Source organism: Thunnus albacares, chromosome 2 (genome assembly GCF_914725855.1).
Source record: "Thunnus albacares chromosome 2, fThuAlb1.1, whole genome shotgun sequence".
In the NCBI taxonomy this organism is placed as follows: Eukaryota; Metazoa; Chordata; class Actinopteri; order Scombriformes; family Scombridae; genus Thunnus; species Thunnus albacares.
Window position 1 is genome coordinate 32,041,176 of NC_058107.1, and position 24,147 is coordinate 32,065,322.

The 24,147-nt window shown below is 38.1% G+C and overlaps 5 protein-coding genes across 5 annotated transcripts; all 5 read left to right on the forward strand.

The window, feature by feature from the left end:
* Window positions 1-457: 457 nt before the first annotated feature.
* si:dkey-174n20.1 (uncharacterized protein LOC796174 homolog) lies at window positions 458-5,412 on the forward strand. The gene is made up of 4 exons (XM_044330673.1): window positions 458-889; window positions 1,767-2,009; window positions 3,300-3,602; window positions 4,915-5,412. Exons 1-4 carry the CDS (start codon window positions 769-771, stop codon window positions 5,172-5,174), a joined length of 927 nt encoding a protein of 308 aa, XP_044186608.1. The 5' UTR covers window positions 458-768; the 3' UTR covers window positions 5,175-5,412.
* A 1,851-nt stretch (window positions 5,413-7,263) lies between these two features.
* Window positions 7,264-8,816, forward strand: LOC122966583 (nuclear factor 7, brain-like). The gene has a single exon (XM_044330815.1). It carries the CDS (start codon window positions 7,357-7,359, stop codon window positions 8,779-8,781), a length of 1,425 nt encoding a protein of 474 aa, XP_044186750.1. The 5' UTR covers window positions 7,264-7,356; the 3' UTR covers window positions 8,782-8,816.
* Window positions 8,817-12,824: 4,008 nt separating this feature from the next.
* LOC122966591 (nuclear factor 7, brain-like) lies at window positions 12,825-14,459 on the forward strand. The gene has a single exon (XM_044330826.1). The coding sequence runs from the start codon at window positions 12,961-12,963 to the stop codon at window positions 14,383-14,385; it is 1,425 nt and encodes a 474-aa protein (XP_044186761.1). The 5' UTR covers window positions 12,825-12,960; the 3' UTR covers window positions 14,386-14,459.
* Window positions 14,460-18,226: 3,767 nt separating this feature from the next.
* LOC122966645 (zinc-binding protein A33-like) lies at window positions 18,227-20,333 on the forward strand. Its single transcript, XM_044330912.1, has one exon. It carries the CDS (start codon window positions 18,532-18,534, stop codon window positions 19,822-19,824), a length of 1,293 nt encoding a protein of 430 aa, XP_044186847.1. The 5' UTR covers window positions 18,227-18,531; the 3' UTR covers window positions 19,825-20,333.
* A 1,454-nt stretch (window positions 20,334-21,787) lies between these two features.
* On the forward strand, window positions 21,788-23,574 carry LOC122966552 (zinc-binding protein A33-like). The gene has a single exon (XM_044330789.1). The coding sequence runs from the start codon at window positions 22,127-22,129 to the stop codon at window positions 23,552-23,554; it is 1,428 nt and encodes a 475-aa protein (XP_044186724.1). The 5' UTR covers window positions 21,788-22,126; the 3' UTR covers window positions 23,555-23,574.
* Window positions 23,575-24,147: the final 573 nt, after the last annotated feature.

The window sequence follows — 24,147 nt, forward strand, 5'->3', positions numbered from 1 at the left end:
ATCATTAAAACTACAGTTAATTGACGTACAAATATTGTGAAGTAAAGCAGAGGTTAAAACTATCGTAAAGGATTATATGCACAAAACCTGGCAGGAATACTGGGATTTAATTGACACAGGAAGACATCTTTACAGTTTTCAAAAGCATGTTACAGGTTTAAAACAAATACTCCGTAGAATAGGCCAGCACCCTACTGGGTTATGTATACACTGTAATAAACCGGAAACTGTCAAGCATGTACTGATAAATTGCAATAGGTATGATGAAGAAAGAAAGGAATTAATATCAGTACTAAGTGGTGAAAAAACAATATTACATTGGGGAATCTGCTAGGGAAGACATCATGGAAAGTATGCAAACTTTTAATTAATTACTTAAGAGTAACAGGAATAATAGAGAGACTCCAGTCAACACTCTAGTCCAGTAGGTGGCGGTAATGCGCCTATAAGCCGGTTTGCCAACCGCCATTAAAACTCAAAGAAGAAGCGATCGATTCCGTGTGATTGAGAATGAATTGGAAAGGAGTGTTTGCTGATATGAAATAACCGTCCTCCGCATCGTTTAATTAGTCCAGGGTCATCTCCGCCAAATCTATTGCAAAAGGAACCGGAATGGAGGAATAAGAGGAAACAAATGACGGTTTTCGTAGTCAACTAGCGACCTAGCAAGCTAGCTGACGTTAGCTTCAAGCTCATATAGCCAGTCTGCAGCATCAGCAGCTGCTCATAATAAAATATATCAGCTGTCAAGGTAGCAACCATAGGAAAATGTATGTTCTCTACACAATTATCGCCTCTTTAGTCTCTTTTTTAACTCTGAAATGGATGAAAAAAAGGAGGTATTGCACCGACCTGAGCAGACTTGATGGCAAAACAGTTCTTATTACAGGTAAATAAATAACATTTTGTCTAATATTCCTATCTGGTTACAGGTTATATTGATGGGCTGTTAAAGAAGAATTACGATTACGATACTGTGCAAAAATTTTAGGCACTTTAGATATTTAGATTCTCATCCATTAATGCAGTCAGAATCAGAAACAGGTTTATTGCCAAGTAGGTTTGCACATACAAGGAGTTTTCCCTTGGTGTTGTGATGCATAGCAATCAAAAAATAAAAGGGAAAAGAAAACACAACAACCACAAAAGACAGCTGGTATCAATATATGATACATGACAATTTAACCATACCAATACCGCTCAGGGAGGCATCTGATGGGTCCTAAATTTATTCTGCAGCATCACAGTGACCCCAGATTTACAGCCGGTCAAGGAGTCTTGCAGCAGATGGTCCCCCACAGAGCCCTGGTCTCAACATCATGGAGTCAGTGTGGGATTATAAACAGGAGCAACTGAAACAGCCTAAATCCACAGAAGAAATGTGGCAAATTCTCCAAGATGTTTGGAACAAAGTACCTGATAAACGTTGTGCAGGTTTACTGAGGAGAACTGCTGCTGTTTTAAAGGCAAAGCGTGGTTGCACCAAATATTCATTTCATTTAGGTTTCTTCTGCTTACTAAACTTTGTATAAAGTTATTTGATGAATAAATTGTTTTTGAATGCATCCTAGCACCTAAAACCTTTTCACAGTACTGTATATACTTTATAATGTTGAATGACGTTATTTACACAACAACATCACACAGTTAAATCGAGATGACTGCAGGCGTTAATAATAATATTGCTGCCCTCTTCAAGTCACCACATCGCGTTTTCCTCACAAGCATGAATTTACCGTTTTTGTTGTTTTCTCACATTTTTGTAGGTGGAAACTCCGGCGTTGGGAAAGAAACAGCTGTTGCCATGGCAATGAGAGGCGCCCGTGTCATCATCGCTTGCAGAGACATGGCCAAGGCTGAGAAGGCTGTGAGGGAGATAAAGTTCAAGAGTCACAATCTCAACGTCCTTCACATGGAGCTGGATCTGGCTAACCTGCACTGTGTGAGGGAATTCTGTAAGACCTTCCTCCAGAGAGAGAAGAGGCTAGACATCCTGATCAATAATGCAGGTGGGGTTGTCAATAACATGGAAGTCTCTTGATCAAAGGTAGAAAGAAGAGGCTTTTTTTTTAAATAGACAACCTAGAAGTTAAAGCTGACTAGTATAAACGTATTGAGGATGCTGTATGCTGTACAGATTGTGAGGCTCTCTGAGGCTGATTTGAGATTTTGGGCTGTTTAAATAAAATGGACTTGACTTGACATAAGCTATCTGTGGCTAAAATAATAATATTGCTCAGTATTGTGAGCAATTATCAATCAAAATTAATCAGCAACTTTATTGATAATCATTTTAGTCATTTTTTTACACAAACATTAATAGACACAAACATTTACTGGTTCCAGCTTCTCAGATGTGATTATTTTATGTTTTTCTTTATCATACGTGATCATAAACATAATGTCGTTGGGTTTTGGACAGTTGATCAGACAAACCAAGACATATGAAGACATTCTCTGTTACTCTGGGAAATTAAAATGGGCATTTTTCACTATTTTTTGACATTTTATAGACAAAACAATTCATCCATTAATCAAAAAAAAAATCTGCAGATTAATTGACAATGGAAATAATTGTTATTGCAACCCTATTGTGACTGTATATTTTACTAAGATTATTTTTACATGTTACTTTAGTACCATGAACACTGTAGTTTGTTTTGAGTCAATCCCACTTATATGTGTGTGTATATATATATATATATATATATATATATATATATATATATATATATATATATATATATATATATATATATATATATATATATATATATATATATGTATGTCCTGTTGCTGTAAATACTCATTATAGCAGAAAAACCAAAACCACAGCTGTTTTAGGAGATTGTTCAGCATTTTTTAAACACGAAAGTATATATTTGTAACCCATTTGGCAGGGGAAGCTCATGTGATTTGTTTTCTACACATAAAATGTATAAATGAAGTATACATAAAGCTGGATTTAGTAATAATACTAATATTAACAGAACATTTAACCAAAACAAATGGATTGAGATGTATTCCTCTATAGAAAATTCTGTAGTGGAAACTGTCAATCAATGGTTGGAAACAAAAGTAAACCATGTTATTGATTGGACAGTTTAACTGGATGCATCAGAGCAGGCACATCTATCACCACTGATCAGCTGTAATTAATTCTCAAAGCCCAAATCATTGTTGCTACGTCACTGTATGATCACGTGGAGAAAAGCAGCACCAGCTAAATGCTATACAGCATGTCAACCTCCACCTCATTGTTCTGACCTGTTTCTCTTCTCTCTGCGGGGCTTCTTCAGGTATGCCCGGCGTCCTCGACTGGACGGATGATAACTTCAGCATGTGTTTTGGCGTCAATCACTTGGGTCACTTCCTCCTCACTAATCTGCTTCTGCCTCGCCTGAAAGAAAGTGCCCCCAGCCGGGTGGTCACCCTCACGTGCTCCAGCTACAAATACCAGAAACTGGACTTCCAGGACCTCAACTACAACCTGCTGCCCTTCTTCACCTACTGCCGCAGCAAACTGGCCAACATCTACTTCAGTCAGGAACTGGCCTGCATCACTGAGGGGAAAGGAGTGACGTCCTACGCTGTGCACCCTGGTGAGAGGATTTATGGTTTTCATAGAGGGAAATAATGTGAGAGAGTGAGTTTAAAAGTCATAATTGAAAGAGAAAAAGAATGACTGACATATGTGCATGTTAGGTCGTGTGTTTATCTAAATCATTTTTCTGTTATTATCAATTTTATTATATTTTCACTTTCTACAGTTGGTCCTGAAGTTGAAGGGTTAAAAAGCTTACATAGGAAAGGGAGAGGCAGCCCACACAATACAAACGTCCTTGTTTGCCTGGCAGAGTTTGTAGTTTTAATGTGTGGACAACTTCTCCTGTTTCTGCTTGTTCTGCAACCATTTCTGTACCCGACTGGGGTTGGATGTGAACATCATCCACCTTCTGTGTTTAAAAAGCTCACATGACAGTCCAACTTACTGGAAAATTGATTTAATGTCACCTAATTTGATGCTAAATTCACAGAAGATTATTGACAACTGCTTCAGTCCTAAACTGTTTCTACTGCTGAGAAATTGTGGGAGGCTTAAGATTTCTAGTTGGCCCTAATTTCTATTGAGACATTTTTTGTACTTGTTTTCCCCTTCTTGTAAGAGCTGAAAGCATTAGTTGATTAATTGATTAGTCTATCGATAGAAATGAATCACTATTTTGATCATTATCATGTCATTTTCAAGCAAATGTTCCAATTGATTTGCTGCTGAGTTGTATAATTTCATAATTGTAAATTGAATATATTGGGGTTTTGGACTGTTGGAGGGACAAAGCAAGACATTTGAAGAGATAATTATTCACTCTGGGAAATTGTGATTATCATTTTCAATTATCTTATGACAGTTTATAGACCAAAAAACAAGTATCAGGAAAATAATCAGCAGATCAATCAGTAATCAAAATAATGTAAGTTGCAGCCAATAATTGAGCAATTTGTAAATTGTTTTTAAATAAATGATGTATTAATTAGGTTATTTTAATTTTCTTTAGCTTATAGATATAAATGAGATACATGACAATATATCCCATGAAAACACAGAAATTTGCCAACTATTGAGAGATTTGCTTTATGCTGCGTTATGGCAACACTGGATTTACAGGGTTTTTTTTATCAGGTATAAGCTAAAAACAAATGATCTGATTATTTTATATATAAAAGGAATTTCCAGATTTTTTTTTTACATTTGCAGTACATGACAATATACTCAAAATCATGATATAAAATAACTGATACTGTGATAGATTTTATTCATATTGCTCACCCCTGACATAAAGTATTTTTGAATTTCTGACACTATTTATATATATGTATTTTTCCTGATATCTTTTCTTACATATGTCGTTCCAGGTTTTGTCCAGAGCGGTTGGACGTGTCACTACTCCATCCTGTTCCGAATGCTAATGCAGGTGGTCATGTGGATGTTTTTTGTGTCGTGTGAGGTCGGAGCTCAGACTGTCATCTACTGCGCTGTCTCAGACGAAGTTGCCAAACACAGCGGAGGTTACTTCGTTGACTGCAGACCAACCACTCTGCGGCCTTTCGCAAGAGACGCCGGTGTGGCAAAGAAACTGTGGGAGGCCAGTGAGAGACTGGTGAAACTGGCCTGATGGTGGAAGCTGGAGGAACTGATCCTTTGTTTTTATGACGATAGTTAACTAGTGCACTTTCTTTTTACATTGTTGTGTTTTTCATTCACATTTTGGTTGTGTTCACTGCAGATGTAAAGATTTCATGTTCCTTTATGTGCTTGTGTATTTTAAGAGGAAATGTTTTTTCTTATCAACACAACTTGTTTTTGTGGATAATAATTTTTCTGTGCACAAGTAAAAGACCCACTTTACAGTGTTTTCATTCTTTTTATAATTAAATTATAATTGAATGTTTCAAACACTTCGATTGTGTAACATATAAATTGACATGGTGATTATCCTACGCGTGTGTGTGTATGTGTGTGTTGGCATTGTGGCTGTATCATGGTGCTGTTCTCCCTGGTGTAAGCATTGAATATCTTCCTCTGGTACATCATCAATATATTCATCCACAGACTCAGTGTCATTATCAACACACGTGCACACGCAGGCACAGAAACATACACGTGTTACTTGGAGCAGCTACGGCTGAGGAGGTAGAGCAGGTCGTCCACTAATGAGAAGGTCTGGTGGTTTGATCCTCAGCTCCTCTGTGTCTGTGTCTAACCGTGTGTCAAACCTGATTCTAGGATCCACTTAGTAGATATTAAAATAATTGCTTATGGTTTAACTGCATCCCATCACATCTCCATGCATGATATTTTCCTAAGAGTGGTCTAAGACCAGTCAAAAAACTTTTAGTATATAAATAAAAACAAAATGTCTTTAAACAATTAAATACTCAGGCACATGCATGTATTTTATATATAAAGTTGTTTGGATTTAAACGTTAAAAAATTATATTTATCTTACCAATTGCTGGCACTGTATCACATGTGACTTTACTTCCTGATATGATATCTCCACCCTCGACAAAAGATCAAACCACTTCAGCCCCTCATTTCATTGGACACAGTCATGTCTTGTGAAAATGTATGTGGCAGTGTGAGGTCCAAAAAGATGATTTGTTAGTCAGAGAAACACATGTAGGACATAAGAAAACAGAGCAATAATCCAAAGAATCAGAGAACAATAGAGGATTAATATTATTATGCAGAAGAAACCCAAACTGACAAAAGTAGCCAAAGGGAAACTAGAAAGAACCAACTGCAGAGAAATGATTGAAGAGGCATCAACCTGCCGTCCATCTGTGTCCTGTTTGTGCTTTACTTTATGTGACTGCGCCCCCTGCTGGAGCTCATTCACTCTCTGAACTGCCTCTAATCTGTCAGTCGGACTCGAGTGCTGTTCCTCAAAGTGACATGCAGGCTGAGTGAAGAACCGCTCACTCTCAGTGCTGATGGTCAACAAGTGCTCCTTGTATCCTGATTTTTAAGGCTATGAAACACACAAAGAAGAACAGGAGAGCAACTCATTTTTACTGTACATGCTGCTATTTCTTCTTTTTTTGGAAGGGAGTGAGGGTCATGTTGCTCAGCATGATCACACATGAACGCCTTCAGGTAACCTTTGACCTTTTAATATGAGAACAGGGTCAACTAGGCATGAACATCATGACTGGATGAAACATGAGTACTTTGGTTTTAGAAGTTGATTATAATCTCTTGATTGTTTTTTTATTATTAAAAGTTGATTATAGATAGATGATATAGTCTATAGTCTGTAATATCATAGAGGAAGGTGGTATCTTAAAATAGCTTGTTGTGTCCAAAACCCCAAAGACATTCAATTTACAATAATATACAACTAAGAAAAGAAGCAGTTCACATATAAAAAGCCAGAAACAGCAAAAGATTTTTTCCTTAATAAACGGCTTCAACTAATTAACGGTTGATGAAGTTGTTGTGAATTAATGTTCTGTCCGTAAACTATAATTGTTTCAGCACTATGTCACAAACACTTTTCAAGCATGACATACAAGTCATCAATGTTTGTAAAAACATACAATAGGTTTTTGGTGGAGTATTCCTTTAACATCTGTAACATAGAAACAGCACCATCTGATGGAGACACAATCAAATGGCAGTTTCATTTCAATCAGCTCTCCACCCATAACAAGTAAATGAAACTGAAAGATTTACATTGTTGAACAGAGCGACTATGTGGGAAGAACACACACTCGGAGGACTGAACAGAGAAAGTTGAAGAGACTGTAACTTGGTGAGTCTGCAACTTAAAGAAAATCTAAAAATCTGGAAAAATGGCTGAGAAAATTGCTCTTGTTGAAGATTACCTGAGTTGCCATGTGTGTTCAGAGACTTTCAGAGATCCTGTGTCTCTGACCTGCAACCACAGCTTCTGTTCAAGCTGTCTGCAAAAATTCTGGGAACAAGCTAAAAACAAAAACTGTCCCATTTGTAAAAGAAAATCCTCAAAGGATTATCCATCCATCAACCTTTCTCTCAAAGACCTGGCTGACTCCTTTGCTAAGAGGCAGAATAATGATTCACCTGAGACGGAGAAAGAAAAGGAGAAAGAGGAAGTGGTGTGTGATAAACATCCAGAAGTCCCTTATTGGTTCTGTGAGGATGAACAGAGAGCTGTGTGTCCTGTCTGTGATTTTCTTCTCCATCACGGTCACAAGTTGGTTTCTATAGAACAAGCAGTCAGTGACCTGAAGGACCAGCTGAAATCTGACTTAGAGTCTCTGCAGGACAAGAGGGACAAATACGAAGAAGTGGAGGAAACATACAATGAAATGGTTGAACACTCCAAGAAGCAGCTGTTGTCCACAGAGAAGCAGATCAGAGCAGAGTTCAACAAGCTCCACCAGTTCCTGAAAGAGGAAGAGGAGTCTAGACTGGCAGCTCTGAGGGAGGAAGAGGAGCAGAAGGGGAAGACTATCAGCAGAGAGATGAAGAGGATTCAGGAGCAGATCTCCTCTCTGTCAGACAGTATCTCTGCTGTTGAAGAAGACCTGCAGAAACACAAGGTGTCATTCCTCAGCAGTTATAAACCCACTCAGACCAGAGCCAGAGACCAGTGCTCACTGTCAGATCCACAGCTGGTCTCAGGAGCACTGATAGATGTGGCCAAACACCTGGGCAACCTGTCCTTCAGAGTCTGTGAGAAGATGAAGGAGAAGGTCCACTTCACTCCTGTCATTCTGGATCCAAACACTGCAGCTTCCCGTCTCTGTCTCTCTGATGATCTGACCAGTGTGAGACGTGGAGACACAAAGCAGCAGCTCCCTGATAATCCAGAGAGACACACTAAGTATTCCACTGTTCTGGGCTCTGAGGGCTTCAGCTCAGGGAAACACAGCTGGGAGGTGGAGGTGGGAGACCATCCTGACTGGATTGTGGGTTTGGCTAAAGAGTCAGCTGACAAAGGAGAGGCAAGTGTTTCACCAGAATATGGAATCTGGTGTTTAAAGCATCGCAATGGAAAATACATTGATGTTGTGGGTATGTCTGTCAGTGTGAAGAAGAGTCCCCAGAGGATCAGAGTCCAGCTGGACTATGACAAGGGGGAGGTGTCCTTCTACGACCCTGAAGACAAGACTCACATCTACACTCACAGAGGCACTTTCATTGAGAAACTCTTCCCTTATTTTAACCTTGGAAAGTCTGGTGATGCTAAAACCACTGATATCAAAATCTGTCAAACTGAGATTTCTCTGTGATGTTCAGGAAGGTTTGTGAGATGTGATTTATCAGGATTTGATGGAATAATTAGATCTACAGATTTGTTTTTGTCAATATCAGTTCTTTATTGGTGAAAGTCGGGAATTATACATTTACTTTTTATGTGTTTATTATCCAAGTTTTTAAAATAATTCAGTGAAGCAAAGAATGTACCAATAATAATAATAATAATAATAATAATAATAATAATAATAATAATAATAATACAGAGTTTCAACAAATGTTCTCTTTTTTAAATAGAAAACATTATTTACTGTGCAGAATGGACCAAACAGGGAATATTGATGTAATAATTCACCTGATCTTTATTTACCATGTGTGTCATGAATCACAGATAACTTAAGGCTGTCAAATATTTTCTATATGTTCATTCATTTTTATCCATAAGAAACAACTGAATCTCATTTCTGATTTTTGATACTTTAAAATGAGAAAATTTTGCTAAAATGTATGTTAGACAGCTTTTCATTTCTTTCTTCAAAAAGATCATGTAGATAACAGCACAACATTATTGATCTTCATTCCTAATAATATGTATTCATAGGACTGACTGCAAAGCCCTGGTCCTCACATTGAACTGTGGATTTTAAAGGTTGTTAGTAGTGATCACCTTTATCTTTCTGTTTCAGCATTTATTTCTTAATTCTTGAATATCTATTAAGTTGGAGCTGCTGTTTGTTCCTTTGTGTTTATGTTAATCATCATTTGTGAAACACATCAGTACATGTGAGTCTGTGCTGGATGAATGTCAGGATTTACACTGATTAACTGTGTCTTCGATTTATGATTTATTCAAAAGTTGTATGTTTTCTATCTGGTGAACAAATGTCCTGATCAAAACAAGAGTGAAATGATTTCCTGGGTTACTTCTGGCAATAAATATAAAAAAATCAAAGCTGTGTTGCAGTTTTATGTGTCTGTAAACACAGAAAGACATTCACGTTTCTATTTAAATTGTCATTTTATTGATAACACCTTAACACATTTTCTTGAAGTTAGAGAAACACGTGTAGCACGTAAGAGAACAGAGCAATAATCTGAAGAATCAGAGAACTAGAGGATTAATATTATTATACAGAAGAAACCCAAACTGACAAAAATAGACAAAGGGAAACTAGAAAGAGCCAACTGCAGAGAAATGATTGAAGAAGGTTGGAAACAGAGGGACCAGGGGAAAAAAAGAGTGAAAGACACCCTACGAGGAGAAGCCAACTCAGTGTTGTCAGTGCAACTTAGTCAGTGGCTGGAGAAAGAAGATAGCAGAGGTTCAGAGTGAACACAGAGGCTCCAGTTTATCTCAGTAAAGCTTCATCTGACTAAACAGCTGACAGGAAGGCAGCAGAGCTCACTGACCTCAAGAGACTAGAGGAGGACAGACATTAGTTTATATGTAGGGCTGCACAATTAATCATTTTCAATCATGACTCAGCTCTGATCATTCATATAGAATAATGATTTATTAGTGGTGTTGGTGCATTTCATTTCATTAACAATGTGGCTGCAAACAGTTAAGATGCTGATATAAGATGAATGAAGGAGAATCATTTTGTTCCCAAATCACTGAGGAAAATAATTGTGCAGCAACATCATGATCATGATCTCAATCTGTAATCAGGACGATCAATTTAGTCATAATTGTGCAGCCCTGATCAATAATTATAATGGAAGCTTGTTCTTATTCTACAGTGATAAACTGCTGTTGTCTCTGACTGGATTGTCTGTTAGATTCGACACTAAAGTCGACTTATTGTGCAGCTACATTAGAAGCATCAACCTGCCGTCCATCTGTGTCCTGTTTGTGCTTTACTTTGTGTGACTGCGCCCCCTGCTGGAGCTCATTCACTCTCTGAACTGCCTCTAATCTGTCAGTGGGACTCGAGTGCTGTTCCTCAAAGTGACATGCAGGCTGAGTGAAGAACTGCTCGCTCTCAGTGCTGATGGTCAACAAGTGCTCCTCGTATTCTCTCAGCTATGTTCAAAAGGCACTGACAACACAGAACCCCGCAGAAAAGCATGCAAAATAATCATCATCATCATCATCCTTAGTGCCACAGTCATCAATATAATCATCCTGATCATCATAGTCATCTTCATTATATCATCTTGAGACAACAATAGTTATATGCACTTAAAAAGCTGAGAAAATAGAAAGAGAAAGGTGGAGTATACCAGCATTCGGTAGAAAATGAGAAACCAAATAAAAAGGAAAAAACAACAAAAAAACAAGTGTCCTGCTGACTGTCATGCAAAGGAAACGCCAGCTATGCTGCTAGTTAGTGGTAGTTGTGTGATACTGTGTACTCCTTCATGTTAAATATGTGAGTCTTATTATACTGATTTTCAAACGTAGTAAACACACTAAGAAGAACCGAAGAACAACACATTTGTACTGTACATGCTGCTATTTCTTCTTTTTTTGGAGGGGAGTGGGCAGGACTGTTTTTAGGCTCCAAAGAGGAGGAAGAAATATTTTGTAATCAATTTCAGACACCTGATCTACTCTTAAAAGTCTGTCACACTGACATCCAATGTGTCCCTTACATAAAAAAAACACTAAACACCTGATACTGAGAGGAGACTACAGGCAGACTCTGTAGAAAAAACACACTGCTGTGTAAAACAAACATAATATGATCCACAGCAGGATAATTCATAACCAGGATATAATAAGATACTACATGTGCAGTGTATGCCTGTGTATGGATCGGTTCACAGGAGTTTGAGCATCACCAGGGTACATCGATAAGAATTTAAGGGACGACTGATGTTTCCATTTAAGCCATTTACTGCCAACATGCATACATGTAGGCTAGAGCAATAGAAGATGATGAAGCTTGTGACGGTTATGCTTTTTTTTTGTGTGAACAGAAAATGATGAACAGGAAAACTCAAAAATTACAATATATAGTTAAACAATATATAACATCACACATTTAGGTATCTAACAAACAGCGAATATTAGGGCTGAAATTAATACGTCACAGCAAACTTTACATTTAACAATTACACAGTGAAAGAAGTTTTAAATATTCTAATTTAAGTTATAAGGATTCTAGATGTTGCATCTCCTAAATTAAGAACTAGAGAGAATGAGTTATGTGCAATGTGCACTTACACACAACTATAAATCTGTAGGCTCAAAGCAAACAGGCCAGGTGACCATTATGTCATTTACCAGTATATACTGGTCAAGTGCTTACTCACATTCAATCTACATGAATCCAAAAATAACCATTAAACTATAACATATGAAGAAAGTAATAAACTCACTTTAGTCACACACAGCCATAGGTGTGTGTGTGAAACACAGGTACAGAGGACTCTCACATGTGGTTAGTGGTGCTGCCGGCCAGAACAAAGGAAATGGGTGAGATATCAGTAGACCATGATTAGGAGTGAGTGAGCTCAGGTGAGAATGGTTGGATCCACACCAAGGAAGTAAGTGAAGGATTGTTGAATAGTGTCAGTCTATTCTAAAATGGAAAAACATATTTTCAAGATAGAAATGACAGAGACTGTCTGGGATGTTCAGGAGTCAAAGACACTCCTGCACAGATGATCAGAAACCTGGATAATATTCATCAATAGTAAAGGGATACTAATTACCAAATTGTGTTATATCATAACTTTAATATGATTAAAATTAGGATTATTCATAACAGGCTCTAGTCTCCATGTAAATGTACTAACTGACAGAACAGAAGTTGAGTGAAATTTAATTAAGTTACAATTTAAAATAATAGAATATGCTCTGCTTAAACTATTCTCAGTTGATGAAGTTGTTGTGAATGAATGTTCTGTCAGTCAATTATACTTGTTTCAGCACTATTTCACATAAACTTTTCAAGAATAGATGCTTTCATTGTTAAAATATACAGTCAGTTTTTGGTGGAGTATTCCTTTAACATCAATAACACAGAAACAGCAACATCTGGTGGAGACACAATCAAATGGCAGTTTCGTTTCCATCAGCTCTCCACCCATAACAAGTAAATGAAACTGAAAGATTTACATTGTTGAACAGAGCACGGACGTCGTTACGTTACAGAGAGAAATCTCTACTGAAGAACACACACTCGGAGGATTGAACAGAGAAAGTTGAAGGGACTATAATTTGGTGAGTCTGCAACTTAAAGAAAATCTAGAAATCAGACGAAATGGCTGAGAAAATTGCTCTTGTTGAAAGTTTCCTGAGTTGCCACGTGTGTTCAGAGACTTTCAGAGATCCTGTGTCTCTGACCTGCAACCACAGCTTCTGTTCAAGCTGTCTGCAAAAATTCTGGGAACAAGCTAAAAACAAAAACTGTCCCATTTGTAAAAGAAAATCATCAAAGGATTATCCATCCATCAACCTTTCTCTCAAAGACCTGGCTGACTCCTTTGCAAAGACGCAGAATAATGATTCATCTGAGACGGAGGAAGAAAAGGAGAAAGAGGAAGTGGTGTGTGATAAACATCCAGAAGTCCCTTATTGGTTCTGTGAGGATGAACAGAGAGCTGTGTGTCCTGTCTGTGATTTTCTTCTCCATCACGGTCACAAGTTGGTTTCTATAGAACAAGCAGTCAGTGACCTGAAGGACCAGCTGAAATCTGACTTAAAGTCTCTGCAGGACAAGAGGAACAAATACAAACTAGTGGAGAAAACATACAATGAAATGGTTGAACACTCCAAGAAGCAGCTGTTGTCCACAGAGAAGCAGATCAGAGCAGAGTTCAACAAGCTCCACCAGTTCCTGAAAGAGGAAGAGGAGTCCAGACTGGCAGCTCTGAGGGAGGAAGAGGAGCAGAAGGGGAAGACTATCGGCAGAGAGATGAAGAGGATTCAGGAGCAGATCTCCTCTCTGTCACACAGTATCTCTGCTGTTGAAGAAGACCTGCAGAAACACAACGTGTCATTCCTCAGCAGTTATAAACCCACGCAGACCAGAGCCAGAGACCAGTGCTCACTGTCAGATCCACAGCTGGTCTCAGGAGCACTGATAGATGTGGCCAAATACCTGGGCAACCTGTCCTTCAGAGTCTGGGAGAAGATGAAGGAGAAGGTCCACTTCACTCCTGTCATTCTGGACCCAAACACTGCAAACCCCTATCTCTATCTGTCTGATGATCTGACCAGTGTGAGACGTGGAGACACAAACCAGCAGCTCCCTGATAATCCAGAGAGAAACACTAAGTATATCGAAGTTCTGGGCTCTGAGGGCTTCAGCTCAGGGAAACACAGCTGGGAGGTGGAGGTGGGAGACCATCCTGACTGGCTTGTGGGATTGGCTAAAGAGTCAGTTGATAAAGGAGAGAAATATGCTTCACCAGAATATGGAATCTGGTGTTTAATTCATTGCAATGGAAAATACGTTAACGGAGCTGGTAAGACTGTGAGAGTGAAGAAGAGTCTCCAGAGAATCAGAGTCCAGCTGGACTATGACAGGGGGGAGGTGTCCTTCTACAACCCTGAAGACATGACACACATCTGCTCTTACAGAGACACTTTCACTGAGAAACTCTTCCCTTGTTTCAGTATCGGAAAGGCTGCTGATGCTAAAACCACTGATATCAAAATCTGTCAAACTGAGATTTCTCTGTGATGTTCAGGAAGGTGTGTTAGATGTGATTTATTAGGATTTGATTGAATAATCAGATCTACAAATTTATTTTTGTCAATAGTAGTTAGTTCTTTATGGGTGAAAGTCAAGAATTCAACATTTACTTTTGATATTGTAATTATCCAAATTTTTAAAGTAAGTCAGTTAAACTTTCTCAAAATGCATTCAGACTTTTTATGTTTTCTTTTTAAAATTAAAAAAAAAAAAGTTGATTGTGCAGAATGGGCCAAACAGCGAATGCTGATGTAATAATTCACCTGTTCTTTATTTACCATGTGTATCTACTGATCGTCAAACCTTTTCTATATGTTCATTCAGTTTTATCCATGAGAACAAAATTAATCTCCTTCCTGATTTTTGATACTTTAACACGAGAAAATTTTGCTAAAATGAATGTTAGACAGTTTTTCATTTCTTTCTTCAAAAAGATCATGTAGATCACAGCAAAAATGATTGATCTTCACTCCTAATAATATGTATTCAGAAGACTGACTGCAAAGCCCTGATCCTCACATTGAACTGTGGATTGTAAAGGTTGTTAGTAGTGATCACTTTTATCTTTCTGTTTCAGCATTTATTTCTTAATTCTTGAACATTTATAAAGTTGGAGCTGCTGTTTGTTCCTGTGTGTTTATGTTAATCATCACATGTGTAACACATCAGCACATGTGAGTCTGTGCTGAATGAATGTCAGGATTTACGCTGATTAACTGTGTCTTCATTTTATGATTTATTCAAAAGTTGTATGTTTTCTATCTGGTGAACAAATGTCCTGATCAAACAAGAGTTAAATGATTTCCTCGGTTACTTCTGTGAATAAATATAAGAAATCAAAGCTGTGTTGCAGTTTTATGTGTCTGTAAACACAGAAAGACATTCACGTTTCTATTTAAATTGTCATTTTATTGATAACACCTTAACACATTTTCTTGAAGTTAGAGAAACACGTGTAGCACGTAAGAGAACAGAGCAATAATCTGAAGAATCAGAGAACTAGAGGATTAATATTATTATACAGAAGAAACCCAAACTGACAAAAAGAGACAAAGGGAAACTAGAAAGAGCCAACTGCAGAGAAATGATTGAAGAAGGTTGGAAACAGAGGGACCAGGGTAAAAAAGAGTGAAAGACACCCTACGAGGAGAAGCCAACTCAGTGTTGTCAGTGCAACTTAGTCACTGGCTGGAGAAAGAAGATAGCAGAGGTTCAGAGTGAACACAGAGGCTCCAGTTTATCTCAGTAAAGCTTCATCTGACTAAACAGCTGACAGGAAGGCAGCAGAGCTCACTGACCTCAAGAGACTAGAGGAGGACAGACATTAGTTTATATGTAGGGCTGCACAATTAATCATTTTCAATCATGACTCAGCTCTGATCATTCATATAGAATAATGATTTATTAGTGGTGTTGGTGCATTTCATTTCATTAAGAATGTGGCTGCAAACAGTTAAGATGCTGATATAAGATGAATGAAGGAGAATCATTTTGTTCCCAAATCACTGAGGAAAATAATTGTGCAGCAACATCATGATCATGATCTCAAACTGTAATCAGAACGATCAATTTAGTCATAATTGTGCAGCCCTGATCAATAATTATAATGGAGGCTTGTTCTTATTCTACAGTGATAAACTGCTGTTGTCTCTGACTGGATTGTCTGTTAGATTTGACACTAAAGTCGACTTATTGTGCAGCTACATTAGAAGCATCAACCTGCCGTCCATCTGTGTCCTGTTTGTGCTTTACTTTTGTGTGACTGCGCCCCCTGCTGGAGCTCATTCACTCTCTGAACTGCCTCTAATCTGTCAGTCGGACTCGAGTGCTGTTCCTCAAAGTGACATGCAGGCTGAGTGAAGAACCGCTCGCTCTCAGTGCTGATGGTCAACAAGTGCTCCTCGTATTCTCTCAGCTATGTTCAAAAGGCACTGACAACACAGAGCCCCGTAGAAAAGCATGCGAAATAATCATCATCATCATCCTCATTGTCATCCTTAGTGCCACAGTCATCAATATAATCATCCTGATCATCATCAGTCATCTTCATTATATCATCTTGAGACAAAAATAGTTATATGCACTTAAAAAGCTGAGAAAATAGAAAGAGAAAGGTGGAGTATACCAGCATTCAGTAGAAAGTGAGGAACCAAATGAAAAGGAAAAAACACAAAAAAAAAAACAAGTGTCCTGCTGACTGTCATGCAAAGGAAATGCCAGCTATGCTGCTAGTTAGTGGCAGTTGTGTAATACTGTGTACTCCTTCATGTTAAATATGTGAGTCTTATTATACTGGTTTTCAAAGCTAGTAAACACACTAAGAAGAACAGAAGAACAACACATTTATACTGTACATGCTGCTATTTCCTCTTTTTTTGGAGGGGAGTGGGCAGGACTGTTTTTAGGCACCAAAGAAGAGGAAAAAATATTTTGTAATCAATTTCAGAAACCTGATCTACTCTTAAAAGTCTGTCACACTGACATCCAATGTGTCCCTTACATAAAATAAACACTAAACACCTGATACTGAGAGGAGACTGCAGGCAGACTCTGTAGAAAAAACACACTGCTGTGTAAAACAAACATAATATGATCCACAGCAGGATAATTCATAACCAGGATATAATAAGATACTATATGTGTAGTGTATGCCTGTGTATGGATCGGTTCACAGGAGTTTGAACATCACCAGGGTACATCGATAAGAATTTAAGGGACGACTGATGTTTCCATTTAAGCCATTTACTGCCATCATGCATACATGTAGGCTAGAGCAATAGAAGATGATGAAGCTTGTGACAGTTATGCTTTTTTTTAAATAAATGATGAACAGAAAAACACAAGAATTACAATATACAGTTAAACAATATATAACATCACACATTTAGGTATCTAACAAAACAGTGAATATTAGGGCTGAAATTAATACGTCACAGCAAACTTTACATTTAACAATTACACAGTGAAAGAAGTTTTAAATATTCTAATTTAAGTTATAAGGATTCTAGATGTTCTGCTAAATTAAAAACTACAGAGAATGAGTTATGTGCAATGTGCACTTACACACAACTATTAATCTGTAGGCTCAAAGCAAACAGACCAGGTGACCATTATATCATTTACCAGTATATACTGGTCAAGCTTTTGCTCACATTCAATCTACATGAATCCAAAAACAACCATTAAACTATAACATATGAAGAAAGTAATAAACTCACTTTAGTCACACACAGCCATAGGTGTGTATGTGAAACACAGGTACAGAGGACTCTCACATGTGGTTAGTGGTGCTGCCGGCCAGAACAAAGGAAATGGGTGAGATATCAGTAGACCATGATTAGGAGTGAGTGAGCTCAGGTGAGAATGGTTGGATTCACACCAAGGAAGTAGGCGGAGGATTTTTGAATGGTGTGGATCTATTCTACAATGAGAAACAATATTTTCAAGATAGAAATGACAGAGACTGTCTGGGATGTTCAAGAGTCAAAGACACTCCTGCACAGATGATCAGAAACCTGGATAATATTCATCAATCATAAAGGGATACTAATTACCAAGTTGTGTTATATCATAACTTTAACATGATTAAAATTAGGATTATTCATAACAGGCACTAGTCTTCATGTAAATGTACTAACTGACAGAACAGAAATTGAGTGAAATTTAATTAAGTTACAATTTAAAATATTAGAATATCATAAAATAATTAAACTTTTCATAAACAGCTCTGCTTACACTATTTATCGGTTGATGAAGTTGTTGTGAATGAATGTTCTGTCAGTCAATTATAATTGTTTCAGCACTATTTCACATCCACTTTTCAAGAATAGATGCTTTCATTGTTAAAATATATAGTCAGTTTTTGGTGGAGTATTCCTTTAACATCCATAACACAGAAACAGCACCATCTGATGGAGACACAATCAAATGGCAGTTTCATTTCAATCAGCTCTCCACCCATAACAAGTAAATGAAACTGAAAGATTTACATTGTTGAACAGAGTGCGGACGTCGTTACGTTACAGAGTGAAATCTCTACTGAAGAACACACACTCGGAGGATTGAACAGAGAAAGTTGAAGGGACTGTAATTTGGTGAGTCTGCAACTTAATGAAAATCTAGAAATCAGACGAAATGGCTGAAAGAGCTCTTTTTGAAAGTTTCCTGAGTTGCCATGTGTGTTCAGAGACTTTCAGAGATCCTGTGTCTCTGACCTGCAACCACAGCTTCTGTTCAAGCTGTCTGCAAAAATTCTGGGAACAAGCTGAAAACAAAAACTGTCCCATTTGTAAAAGAAAATCTTCAAAGGATTATCCATCCATCAACCTTTCTCTCAAAGACCTGGCTGACTCCTTTGCTAAGAGGCAGAATAATGATTCATCTGAGACGGAGAAAGAAAAGGAGAAAGAGGAAGTGGTGTGTGATAAACATCCAGAAGTCCCTTATTGGTTCTGTGAGGATGAACAGAGAGCTGTGTGTCCTGTCTGTGAGTTTTCTCTCCACCAGAGTCACAAGGTGGTTCCTGTAGAACAAGCAGTCAGTGACCTGAAGGACCAGCTGAAATCTGACTTAGAGTCTCTACAGGACAAGAGGGACAAATACGAAGAAGTGGAGAAAACATACAATGAAATGGTTGAACACTCCAAGAAGCAGCTGTTGTCCACAGAGAAGCAGATCAGAGCAGAGTTCAACAAGCTCCACCAGTTCCTGAAAGAGGAAGAGGAGTCCAGACTGGCATTCCTCAGCAGTTATAAACCCACTCAGACCAGAGCCAGAGACCAGTGCTCACTGTCAGATCCACAGCTGGTCTCAGGAGCACTGATAGATGTGGCCAAACACCTGGGCAACCTGTCCTTCAGAGTCTGGGAGAAGATGAAGGAGAAGGTCCACTTCAGTCCTGTCATTCTGGACCCAAACACTGCAAACCCCTGTCTCTATCTGTCTGATGATCTGACCAGTGTGAGACATGGAGACACAGAGCAGCAGCTCCCTGATAATCCAGAGAGATGCACTTATTTTGCAGATGTTCTGGGCTCTGAGGGCTTCAGCTCAGGGAAACACAGCTGGGAGGTGGAGGTGGGAGACCATCCTGACTGGACTGTGGGTTTGGCTAAAGAGTCAGTTGACAGGAAGGGAGAGATATTTGCCTCACCAGATTATGGAATCTGGTGTTTCCTGCATCGCAGTGGAAAATACACTAATGGAGCTGGTGAGACTGTCACAGAGAAGAAGAGTCTCCAGAGGATCAGAGTCCAGCTGGACTATGACAGGGGGGAGTTGTCCTATTACGACCCTGAAGACATGACTCACATCTGCACTCACAGAGACACTTTCACTGAGAAACTCTTCCCATATTTCAGTATCGGAGGGGCTGGTGATGCTAAAACCACTGATATCAAAATCTGTCAAACTGAGATTTCTCTGTGATGTTCAGGAAGGTTTGTGAGATGTGATTTATTAGGATTTGAGGGAATAATTAGATCTACAGATTTATTTTTGTCAATATCAGTTAGTTCTTTAGGGGTGAAAGTCAGGAATTGACATTTACTTTTTATGTGTTGATTATCAAAGTTTTTAAAGTAATTCAGTGAAGTAAAAAATGTACTTTCTCAACATGCGTTAATAATAATACATTCAGAGTTTTTACAAATGTTTTTTAGATAGAAAACATTATTTACTGTGCAGAATGGAGCAAACAGGGAATATTGATGTAATAATTCACCTGATCTTTTTTTACCATGTGTATCATTAATCATAATGATAACATCTGACTGTCAAACCTTTTCTATATGTTCAATCAGTTTTATCCACAAGAGCAAACTAAACCTTCTTCCTGATTTGTGATACTTTAAATTGAGAAAATTCTGCAGAAATTAATGTTCGCAGATTTTTGTTTCTCTCTCCAAGGTTCAGTCTAAATTACAGCAGCCCGAAATTTAAAAAAAACAATTGAATGTGTCCATCGAATATTGACATAAAGATCATCACTGCTTGGGCTGCACATAAGGACTATTTTGAATGATCTATTAATCTGTTTATGTTTTATACATCGATTAAACATTTAATAAATTAAATGAAAAAAAATATAACTTCAAAGATTATCAATCTTCATCCAAATTCCAACATGTAGGAATTATGTCTCATTTCTAATATGTATTAAAATAGATTGACTGTAAAGCCCTGATCCTCATGTTGAACTGAAGAATTTAAAGGTTGTTAGTAGTGATCACATTTATCTTTCTGTTTCAGCATTTATTTCTTAATTCTTGAACATTTATAAAGTTGGAGCTGCTGTTTGTTCCTGTGTATTTATGTTACGCTGATTAACAGAATTACAATATACAGTTAAACAATATATAACATCACACAACTAGACATCTAAAAATAGTGAATATTAGGGCTGAAATTAATACGTCACAGCAAACTTTACATTTAACAATTACACAGTGAAAGAAGTTTTAAATATTCTAATTTAAGTTATAAGAATTCTGGATGTTGCATCTCCTAAATTAAGGACTACAGAGAATGAGTTATGTGCAATGTACACTTACACACAACTATTAATCTGTAGGCTCAAAGCAAACAGGCCAGGTGACCATTATATCATTTGCCAGTATAAACTGGTCATGCTTTTGCTCACAATCAGCATGAATCCAAAAATAACCATTAAATTATAACATATGAAGAAAGTAATAAACTCACTTTAGTCACACACAGCCATAGGTGTGTATGTGAAACACAGGTACAGAGGACCCTCACATGTGGTTAGTGGTGCTGCCGGCCAGAACAAAGGAAATGGGTGAGATATCAGTAGACCATGATTAGGAGTGAGTGAGCTCAGGTGAGTATGGTTGGATTCACACCAAGGAAGTAGGCGGAGGATTGTTGAATGGTGTGGGTCTATTCTGCAATGGGAAACAATATTTTCTTAATACAGAGGTATTTCACTGTAAAAAAAATATCTTAATTGTTTTACTAATTTTAACAATTCAAACTTCAGGATCACTACTGATAGTACCTGCACGTCAATATAGAAATGACAGAGACTGTCTGGGATGTTCAGGAGTCAAAGACACTCCTGCACAGATGATCAGAAACCTGGATAATATTCATCAATCATAAAGGGATACTAATTACCAAGTTGTGTTATATCATAACTTGAACATGATTAAAATTAGGATAATTCATAACAGGCACTAATCTTCATGTAAATGTACTAACTGACAGAACAGAAGTTGAGTAAAGTTTAATAAAGTTAAATTTAAAATATTAGAATATCATAAAATGATTAAAATTGCCATAAACAGCTCTGCTTAAACTATTTATCGGTTGATGAAGTTGTTCTGAATGAATGTTCTGGTAGTAAATTACAATTGTTTCAGCACTATTTCACATAAACTTTTCAAGTATAGACGCTTTCATTGTTTGATAGTTAAAACATACAGTAGGCTTTTGGTGGAGTATTCCTTTAACATCTGTAACACAGAAACAGCACCATCTGGTGGAGACACAATCAAATGGCAGTTTTATTTCAATCAGCTCTCTACCTGTGACGCAGGTAAATGAAACTGAAAGCAGATTGACACTGTTGAACAGAGCGCAGACGTCGTTACGTTACAGAGTGAAATCTCTACTGAAGAACACACACTCGGAGGACTGAACAGAGAAAGTTGAAGAGACTGTAATTTGGTGAGTCTGTAATTTAAAGAAAATCTAGAAATCAGACAAAATGGCTGAGAAAGCTGCTCTTTTTGAAAGTTTCCTGAGTTGCCACGTGTGTTCAGAGACTTTCAGAGATCCTGTGTCTCTGAGCTGCAACCACAGCTTCTGTTCAAGCTGTCTGCAAAAATTCTGGGAACAAGCTAAAAACAAAAACTGTCCCATTTGTAAAAGAAAATCCTCAAAGGATTATCCACCCATCAACCTTTCTCTCAAAGACCTGGCTGACTCCTTTGCTAAGAGGCAGAATAATGATTCATCTGAGACGGAGAAAGAAAAGGAGAAAGAGGAAGTGGTGTGTGATAAACATCCAGAAGTCCCTTATTGGTTCTGTGAGGATGAACAGAGAGCTGTGTGTCCTGTCTGTGAGTTTTCTCTCCACCAGAGTCACAAGGTGGTTCCTGTAGAACAAGCAGTCAGTGACCTGAAGGACCAGCTGAAATCTGACTTAGAGTCTCTGCAGGACAAGAGGGACAAAAACAAACAAGTGGAGGAAACATACAATGAAGTGATTCAACACTCCAAGAAGCAGCTGTTGTCCACAGAGAAGCAGATCAGAGCAGAGTTCAACAAGCTCCACCAGTTCCTGAAAGAGGAAGAGGAGTCCAGACTGGCAGCTCTGAGGGAGGAAGAGGAGCAGAAGGGGAAGACTATCGGCACAGAGATGAAGAGGATTCAGGAGCAGATCTCCTCTCTGTCAGACAGTATCTCTGCAGTTGAAGAAGACCTGCAGAAACACAACGTGTCATTCCTCAGCAGTTATAAACCCACTCAGACCAGAGCCAGAGACCAGTGCTCACTGTCAGATCCACAGCTGGTCTCAGGAGCACTGATAGATGTGGCCAAACACCTGGGCAACCTGTCCTTCAGAGTCTGGGAGAAGATGAAGGAGAAGGTCCACTTCAGTCCTGTCATTCTGGACCCAAACACTGCAAACCCCCGTCTCTATCTGTCTGACGATCTGACCAGTGTGAGATGTGGAGACACAGAGCAGCAGCTCCCTGATAATCCAGAGAGATGCACTTATTATGCCAATGTTCTGGGCGCTGAGGGCTTCAGCTCAGGGAAACACAGCTGGGAGGTGGAGGTGGGAGACCATCCTGTCTGGAATGCGGGTTTGGCTAAAGAGTCAGTTGACAGGAAGGGAAAGCGATTTGCTTCACCAGAATATGGAATCTGGTGTTTACTGCATCGCAGTGGAAAATACACTAATGGTCTTGGTGAGACTGTCAGTGTGAAGAAGAGTCTCCAGAGGATCAGAGTCCAACTGGACTATGACAGGGGGGAGGTGTCCTTCTACGACCCTGAAGACAAGACTCACATCTGCACTCACAGAGACACTTTCACTGAGAAACTCTTCCCTTATTTTAACCTTGGAGAGGCTGGTGATGTTAAAACCACTGATATCAAAATCTGTCAAACTGAGATTTCTCTGTGATGTTCAGGAAGGTTTGTGAGATGTGATTTATTAGGGTTTGAGGAGGATAATTAGATCTACAGATTTATTTTGTCACTATCAGTTAGTGATTTACAGGTGAGAGTAACATTTACTTTTTAATGGTTTAATCATCCAGGGTTTTTTTTTCTTTTAAAGTAAAAAATATTTTTTTCAAAGTGTATTTATAATAATACATTCAGACGTTTTACAAATGTTTCTTTTTAAAATAAAGGAAAAACTTTTTTACTGTGAAGAATGGACAGAACAGGGAATCTTTACATAATAATTCACCTGTTTATTTACCATGTGTGTCATTAATCACATATCTACTGATTGTCAAAACTTTTCTATGTGATTATTCAGTTTTATCCATGAAAACAAACTGAATCTTCTTCCTGATTTTTGGTGCTTTAACTCAAGAAAATTCTGCAGAAATTAGTTTTAAACAGTTTTTCATTTCTTCTTCAAGGTTCAGTCTAAATTACAGCAGCCCAAAATTGAAGAAAAAAAAAATTGAAGGTGTCCATCAAATATTGACATAAAGATCATGTAGATCACAGCCTGAGCTGCACCTGATGACAGTTTTTTTATTA

Bases quoted from the DNA above. Each gene is read 5' to 3' on its own strand.
- si:dkey-174n20.1 (XM_044330673.1), top strand. From the start codon at position 769: ATGTATGTTCTCTACACAATTATCGCCTCTTTAGTCTCTTTTTTAACT. The intron at 890-1,766 runs GTAAATAAATAA...ACATTTTTGTAG, and splicing joins CAAAACAGTTCTTATTACAG to GTGGAAACTCCGGCGTTGGG. The intron at 2,010-3,299 runs GTGGGGTTGTCA...GGGCTTCTTCAG, and splicing joins CATCCTGATCAATAATGCAG to GTATGCCCGGCGTCCTCGAC.
- LOC122966583 (XM_044330815.1), top strand. From the start codon at position 7,357: ATGGCTGAGAAAATTGCTCTTGTTGAAGATTACCTGAGTTGCCATGTG.
- LOC122966591 (XM_044330826.1), top strand. From the start codon at position 12,961: ATGGCTGAGAAAATTGCTCTTGTTGAAAGTTTCCTGAGTTGCCACGTG.
- LOC122966645 (XM_044330912.1), top strand. From the start codon at position 18,532: ATGGCTGAAAGAGCTCTTTTTGAAAGTTTCCTGAGTTGCCATGTGTGT.
- LOC122966552 (XM_044330789.1), top strand. From the start codon at position 22,127: ATGGCTGAGAAAGCTGCTCTTTTTGAAAGTTTCCTGAGTTGCCACGTG.